Source organism: Garra rufa, chromosome 1 (assembly GCF_049309525.1).
Source record: "Garra rufa chromosome 1, GarRuf1.0, whole genome shotgun sequence".
NCBI classification, from domain to species: Eukaryota; Metazoa; Chordata; class Actinopteri; order Cypriniformes; family Cyprinidae; genus Garra; species Garra rufa.
In genome coordinates, this window is record NC_133361.1 from 9863734 (window position 1) to 9871843 (window position 8110).

An 8110-nucleotide genomic window follows, 5' to 3' on the forward strand; every position below is an offset into this window, starting at 1 on the left:
GCAAAACACCTGTATGCCCCATTCCTTAATTATATCAGACAGACGGTCAGCAATGTTAGCGGCAGTATGTCTTTCTGGCATTATAGATGTACACAGCACCCTGGCCTTTAGCTGCCATGTGTTGGTGATATAGTGGGCTGTTACCGTGATGTATGGCTCCATTGTGGAGGATGTCCACAAGTCAGTTGTTAGCGACACAGTCTTGCCTCTCATCTCCTTTGCGATATTTTCACGCTTGGCCTCGTACTGGTGTTTGATTGTGTTCCATAATGTGTTGTAAGATGGAACATCGTAGCCAGGTTCAAAAAAGCGCAGTATTTCTCTAAAACCTTCTCCGTGCACTGCAGCTAACGGTCGAATATCTTTGACTATGAAATTAACCAATAAATTGGTGATTTGCTTCCGTCTTGTGTCTGTTACAGTAGGACGTTTGGTGAAGTCTTTAATTGACTGCTGTGATGATTTGCGTTGTTCCTCACCTAGCGTTGTCGGGTGCCTTTTCAGATGAGTGTGCATCACACTTGTACTTTTGTTGTACTTCAGGACGGACTTGCATATCTTGCAAGTTACATTTTTACCAGATTCATCTTTAAAAAAATATTTCCACACACTTGATATGCCACTGCTGCTTTTCTGAAATGACCCACTTGGTTCCTGATCGGTGTCGTGTAAGGCTGCCATGTTTTTCACGTCAAAATCACATGATCCACGCAGCGCGACTAGTCGACTTCAATCAAAAAGCGTCATGACAGAGTATTAAGGTCGACCAGTCGACTAGTCGACTAGTCGGTGCAACCCCTAATATATATATATATATATATATATATATATATAATTTAATAGTAAATAATACAAGCTCTATTGTTGCAATCTATTCATTATGCACTCTAAAAAATATTTAGGTTATAACATTTCTATCCATTTGGATTACACAATTTAAAGATTTTAACTCAATATTGCTTGTTCCACAGCAAATATGATCATGGGTCCTAGCCTAACATTGGATATTTAAACAGGTTTTAATTTAGGTCTGCCAAATTCCAGAATTCCAGAATTCCAAATTCCGGCACTAACTGAGCCAAATAAATTTCCTTTGGAAATCAGGGTCCCAGCGTCTAGAGGAAGAGAGGAGAGGCACAGAATCCACGTTGCTTGAGGTCCAGTGTAAAGTTTCCACAGTCAGTGATGGTTTGGGGTGTCATGTCATCTGCTGGTGTTGGTCCAATGTGTTTTCTGAGGTCCAAGGTCAACGCAGCTGTATACCAGGACGTTTTAGAGCACTTCGTGCTTCCTGCTGCTGACCAACTTTATGGAGATGCAAATTTCATTTTCCAACAGGACTTGGCACCTGCACACAGTGCCAAAGCTACCAGTACCTGGTTTAAGGACCATGATATCCCTGTTCTTAATTGGCCAGCAAACTTGCCTGACCTTAACCTCATAGAAACTCTATGGGGTATTGTGAAGAGGAAGATGCGATATGCCAGACCCAACAATGCAGAAGAGCTGAAGGCCACTATCAGAGCAACCTGGGCTCTCATAACACCTGAGCAGTGCCACAGACTGATCGACTCCATGCCACGCCGCATTTCTGCAGTAATTCAGGCAAAAGGAGCCCCAACAAGTATTGAGTGCTGTACATGTTCATACTTTTCATGTTCATACTTTTCAGTTGGCCAAGATTTATAAAAATCATTTCATTAGTTGTCAGTTATAATCATCAAAATTAAAAGAAATAAACACTTGAAATATATCAGTGTGTGTGGAATGAATGTATAAATTATACAAGTTTGTATTAGTGAAATAAATCAACTTTTTGAAGATATTCAAATTATATGACCAGCACCTGTATTCAAAAATGTGGAGGAAAGAGGAGATGCACCTATATGATTTCTCAGGAATAAATGTTTAATCCTTTTATACTCAGAAAACCAGACCGGTACAAACATTTTTTTTTTTTTTCCAGCAAAATAGGATGTCATAAATACTTGCATTCAGATTTTAACAATATTTTTCTTTTACATTATTTCTGTGACAGAAAATATATCTGTCCACTAGGGTGGACGTCATGCACCAAAGATAATGATTCTGCATGTGGGACTATATATACCTTATTCTGCATATTTTATCCAAATTATGATATAATTTACAGTTAAATGGTTCTATTTAACATAAATATTAAATAGTCTTTAGCTGTTACCAAAGTTATATACGTAACCCTTCTGCTTGTTCCTTTTATCAGGGGTCACCACAGCTATATATGTACATTTCAGGTCTAAAAATGTCAAAAATGTATATAAAAAAATAAATAAATAAATAAATAAAAAATAAATCCAGGTGATCACAATCACATGACCAAACACTATATTAATGACAAAGATAATACATCAACAAATACTCCAAAACAATAAATCTACACACAAAACATGTAAACTTATGCAAAATACAAAAAGATTATACTCAATGTACACTTCAAAAAACACTTTTTTTATTTAGTACCTGCAAGTATACATAATAAATTAATTCAACATAGTCACACCAAAACCTTTGATGAAACACACACCCATATGTATTGAGATATTAATAGTTTAAAGAAATGGACGAATATCAAAATCTTCATTTAGTCCTTAGGGTAATGTGTCTAATGTAAAAATCCAAAAAGCACATCCAAAAAAATCATTTTTTCATGATGGAAATCAATAGTAAATTTCAACGCAGTGCACTTGTTATTTACTAAACTGTATTTGTCTGATGAAGATCCTGCGTGCTTGAAAAGTTACATACGCTATATGCGAATGTTTTTTTTATTTATTTATTTTTTTTTAATGATTTTTTTGGTGTTTACACTTTAATCTAAAATTTAGGCCCTTATCATTTTTTTTCTCCTGGGTCCAGAGCTAAACTGACAAATGGGCTGCACATTTATAAATTACATACTGAATTCAGTTAAAGTAGACAACACTTTTAGATAATTGACAATAAAATTACTACAGTATGAGATACAGTGCATGAGGTTGCAGTTTGCATTTTAAAAGCTTATTTTCAAAGATACATTTGACACCTGATACCACATTTACATATGTTATACAGAAACAAAAACTTGCATGTATGTTTTGATTTAGTAATGATTACCCAATAATTTTCTCTAAAATGTAATTTTTTTATTATTATTTTTTTATTTGTTTCAATTAAAAAATCTTTTAATCCTTATTCCCAAGTCTAGAACCCCACCAACGAGACCTCCAACCGCTCCTCCAATAACAGGTAATCCTTCATCCCATTCTTGAGCTAGTTTTGCTGTAAATGTTTCATTTTTCTTCTTGGAGATTTCATAATATTCACGCTCTGCTTGTTGTCTTGTTACACGCTGAATTGTCTGTTGTAGTTCTTGTTTTTCTTTCTTGTGCTTTTCTATTAAGATTTTCACCAATTTCTGTTGTTGTTTTTCTAAAAAAAATTTGTTTCTTTGATTCTCCTCTTCATATTTTCTCTTTTGCTCTTCCAGGTTTTTTTTAAGCTTTTTTTTCTGATTCATATTTGTTTCTTTCTTAATCTCTTCTTCTTTCTTTTTAAACTCCTCTTCTTTTTTTCTCAATTCATTCTGCATCTCCTGTGTTTTTATTTCATTGTCTTTCTTCATTTGTTCTATTTCTGCATTATATTTGGCTTTAAGCTCTTCTTCTTTTCTCTTGTTCTCTTCTTCTTTCTCTTTCAGTATTCTCTCTTGTTCCTTTCTGATGTTTTTCTCCACCTGCTGGAACATCTCATTGGTGTAGAAACTCCCTCCATTTTCTGCCACCATGTGGTCAATCTTATCCAGAAGCTCAGAAACCTGCGTCTGATCTTCAGTCTCGATGTTATTGAACACATGGTATCTCTTTCCACACTTCTGGATGTGGTACTGTAAGTTTTCATTTTCTTCAATAAATTGTTCAATTGTTGTTCCTCTAAGATCGTCTCCTCTGGTGAAAAGCACCATGGTGTACATCCTAGAGGTCTTTCCAAACATCTCCTGGATCATCTTTACTGTATCTTTCTCCTCTTGAGTGAATCGTCCTAGTGAAATTACCAGCAGAAACACATGTGGACCAGGAGCCGCCATTAAGATGCACTTCACAATTTCCTCAATGATCTGATCTTGATCAACTCCAGTATCAAACAGGCCTGGAGTGTCGATCACAGATATTTGTCTTCTGTTGAACTCACAGGTGTCTTTATGACACTCTCTGGTCACTGAGCTTGAAGTTAATGTTGATTTAAAAGCTTTTCTTTTTAGTATGGTGTTTCCTGTTGCACTTTTCCCAACACCAGTCTTTCCCAGCAGCACGATTCTCAAATGATCATCACCATCATCATCACCACCACTGTTGGTTACACCTGCAATAGCAATAGCAAAATGGTTATTACAGTGATATTTATGAAAACAGTTTCACTCCATAAACATAATCTCATCTGATGTATAACATGTACTTTTATGTCATTGGGAAAAAAGAGATTCACTGTGGCCATTATATATAAAAAAAAGTAAATTATTGAATGAATGAAATCATTATTAAAAAAAAATGTTATAATTACAACTCCAAATCAGCAAAATGTACAGCATTTGTAAAATGCAATGAGACAATGAATCTGTGATTTGTTAATACTCTTGAACTTTTATTAAATTGACAAATGTTTTCTGAATCTAGTAAAATATTGTTCATAGTCTGTTCACCCGTGTTTTGCTAATGTCTGACCCTTGCCTGCGCTGCAAAAAATGTGTTTCTTACTTAGATTTTTTGTCTTGTTTGCAGCCAAAATATCTAAACATTCTTGAAACAGGAAGGATTTTCTAGCCAAGTAAAAATTATTGTCTTGTTTTTAGTAAAAACAAGTCCAAATTTAGTGAGTTTTTGCTTAAACAAGTAAAATAATCTGCCAATGGGTAAGAAAAATAATATAGTTGTCTGCTTGAAATAAGATTTTTTTCTTACCCCATTGGAAGATTATTATGCTTATTTTAAGGCAAGGCAAGGCAAGGCAAGTTTATTTATATAGCACATTTCAAACACAATGGTAATTCAAAGTGCTGTACATAAGAGGAATAGCATAAAATCATAGTCATAAAATTTTTAAATAAGAATCAAACAAACAGAAGAACATTTTAAATGATTTTAAAATTGATTTAAATTAATTAAAACAGTAGCACACTAACAACAATAAAAACAGAAAAATTGATTTTAAAATTAAAAACTCACTTAATTTTGACTTGTTTTTACTAAAAACAAGATGAACATTTTTACTTGTCTAGAAAATCTTTCCTGTTTCAAGAATTTTTAGATATTTTGGCTGGAAACAAGACAAAAAATCTAAGTAAGAAAAGCATTTTTTGCAGTGTGTTTAATGACCATGTCTTTTAATAAAGCCACACATATGAATCTGCATGCTTCCTCTGTTCACTCCTTAACAAGGGGTTTCTGAGAAATGGATACTGGGGAGTAAATACATAAAGCAGATTTGAGAGCAGCATACAAAACACCCTCTTGTTTAGCAGATAATGCATCTCGGGAAATGCATTTTAAAATATTGCACAGGTTACATATTACTCTGGTATGCAGGCACAAAATGAACCCCAATAAATCCAGCTTCTGCAATAAATGCTTTTGGGTGTGTTTTAAGGATCAGGTGTTTTCATGGAACAGGAGAACATTTTATTCTGCCCTCTGCAGTTAGGACCTTAGACCGGCATACTGGACCTTATACAGCAAACAAATCATTTAAAGGTACTCAGCTCTTGAAAATGTTGCTACATTGTGCTCACAAGTCTGTTTTGTTGCAATGGACAATGGTCATAAACCCTTTGGTGACCCAGTGGATAAGTATCGCTAAGGGAGTTATCACTAATGAAGCCTACTCCACAGTGCTAAGAGATAAACCCTTTAACTGTCATAGCATTTGGAACCCCTTCCTTAAATATCAAGGCGTAGAGGCGGAACATATGATGATGATGATGATGATGATGATGATGATAGCCTTTATTTGTCACATACACTGTTACATGCAGTGAAATTGGACCCCCTTGACCATACACAGACATCACAATTTCGGGGGGAGACAGGTCAATCGAGAGGTAGCATAGGAAAAAGAAAACAAGATACATTAGGAAAAGGAGGAGGCGTGAAAAAAGCCCCTCCCATACTGTCCTTCAAGTAGGGCAGTGTGAGATCAGGGGGAAAAAAAGCCCCAGCACAAGCACATAAACAACACATAGACATAACATTGCAACAGGGGAGGGGGACAGGGGGTGTGGAAATAGTCCAATGTAGGCAACAGCCATCAGACCTGCAGCTTGAGAGCGCTGGTCACAGACCCGCCTACCCACATCAGGGGGTAAAAGCACACGAAGGCGTGGGATCTGGGGGAGGCAGTGATTGACTATCTGTAACTATGTACGTATGTATGCGTGCAGAGTCTGTGTGTGTGTGTAAGCCTGTGAAGTCCGGAACCCAGTCTTCAGCAGGTGTCCTTGGGACGGGAGTAAGGGAATCAGAGCGTCTCGTTATCTTGTTCTCCGGGGGAGGTTGTTTGTCTCCAGCAACGGCCTTGGCCAAGGCCGTCTGGAAGAAGCTGGGGGAAGCCGAAAGAAAGGATCTGTTTTTCAAATTTCAGTCAATATCTGCCAATTTCGCAGGTATCTAATGTCCATCACTGGTCACCGGGTTTGTCCAGAATTTGTTGCACAGCTGCAAGTTTCTCCCTGATGTTTCCCAATTCACGGTCTATAACCACAGTCTGAGTATTAACAGCTCTGCCCACCGTTTCAATCAAGCCGGTCAGCTTAGGGGGGTTTTGAGCCACGCTGATCGCTTTCATCAATCGTCGATACAACAGGGCCCCACCTGAGCCCATCAGCAGAAACCCTGTTATCAAAGTTCCGAATAAATAGATATCTTCAATATCCTCCAGGGACAGAGCGGCCAGGCACATGACACGCCACTTCTCCCACCCGTCCATCACGTATCCAGCTGCAAACGTTCCTGCAGGACAGTTGGGTTCCCCCGAACCCAGACTTCTGGTCGAGAATATGGTGTCAATTGCATTCAGAGACCAGTTGATCAAATCCATAATTCCTTTTGTTTCGAGAGCAGGGCAGCGAGAGTCTCAGAGACAGAACTACGAGACACTAGACAAGAGAAGCGAGCGAGGAGAGACAGGGGAGGGAGAGGGAAAAGATGCGACCGCCTTCGCCGAGAGCCAAACGAGATGTTATCCCTGGGAATAAAAAATCTAGCATAGAAGGGATAAAGGTAGCCTAACCAGATTAAAACATCAAGGTACTCTAGGTTCGGGCCATTCCTGAGCTCGGAGCCCTTCCCTGGACAGCACGCCAAACACGCTTTACATACTTCAGCTAATTATATGTAAGTGCGAACTTGTGAATTAATTATTGATTACCAAATTTTAATCAGTACATTATAACGAAAACAATACCTTAAAATGGTATCTTTAAACCGGTGAACCCCTGTAAACATTTCAGTCCAAGAATTAAGTAAAGGAATGCATTCAAATAGTTCCAAATGGCCCTACAGAGAAAACCCAACAGATTTCATCAAGAGATTGTGGAGAATCACGTCCAGATGTCAGTAAGTTATTTTATTCCGCATGTACTTGGGGCGTATACCAACTTCTTCAGGCACCACTACACCACTGATTTAGAGTAAGTGATGAATAGTGGATAAAGCTGTATATAATGCATGCACTGGAGAAATCAAAACATGCAGACGCAAAGAGAACCAAAAGAGATCTGATAACAGCGGCATACCTGTTGTTTTCATCATAGATCTTCTCAGTTCCTCTATTTCAGCTTTGTGTTTTTTTCTCTCCAACTCGATTTGAGCCAGATGCCACATGAAAGTTGTGTAGCAACTACTTCCGTTTACTTGTACCATGTTCTCCACATCCTCCAGTAAAGCTGGAACCTGTAAGCTGTTCTTCAAAACAAAACATTGACCTCCAAACGTCTGGATTGAGGTCTCAGTAGATAAAGGAGGAACTAAATTCAGTTGACTAATTATGTTCTTGTCCTGGATTCTGAGGACCATGATGTGTTTGTTGATTCTTGAGCTGAATA

The 8110-nt window shown here is 37.5% G+C and overlaps 1 protein-coding gene across 1 annotated transcript; it reads right to left on the reverse strand.

Moving 5' to 3' along the window:
* Positions 1–3184: 3184 nt before the first annotated feature.
* LOC141343895 (uncharacterized) lies at positions 3185–7104 on the reverse strand. The gene is made up of 4 exons (XM_073848603.1): positions 6689–7104; positions 6486–6606; positions 6322–6394; positions 3185–4377 (listed from the first exon to the last, which is right to left on the reverse strand). Exons 1-4 carry the CDS (start codon positions 7102–7104, stop codon positions 3185–3187), a joined length of 1803 nt encoding a protein of 600 aa, XP_073704704.1.
* Between the last annotated feature and the right edge of the window lie 1006 nt (positions 7105–8110).

Excerpts from the sequence above, each read along its gene's own strand:
- LOC141343895 (XM_073848603.1), bottom strand. The coding sequence starts at position 7,104 with ATGGATTTGATCAACTGGTCTCTGAATGCAATTGACACCATATTCTCG. Across the intron at positions 6,607-6,688 it reads CTGGACAAACCCGGTGACCA|CTTCTTCCAGACGGCCTTGG; the intron begins GTGATGGACATT and ends GGCTTCCCCCAG. Across the intron at positions 4,378-6,321 it reads CCAGCGCTCTCAAGCTGCAG|GTGTAACCAACAGTGGTGGT; the intron begins GTCTGATGGCTG and ends TTGCTATTGCAG.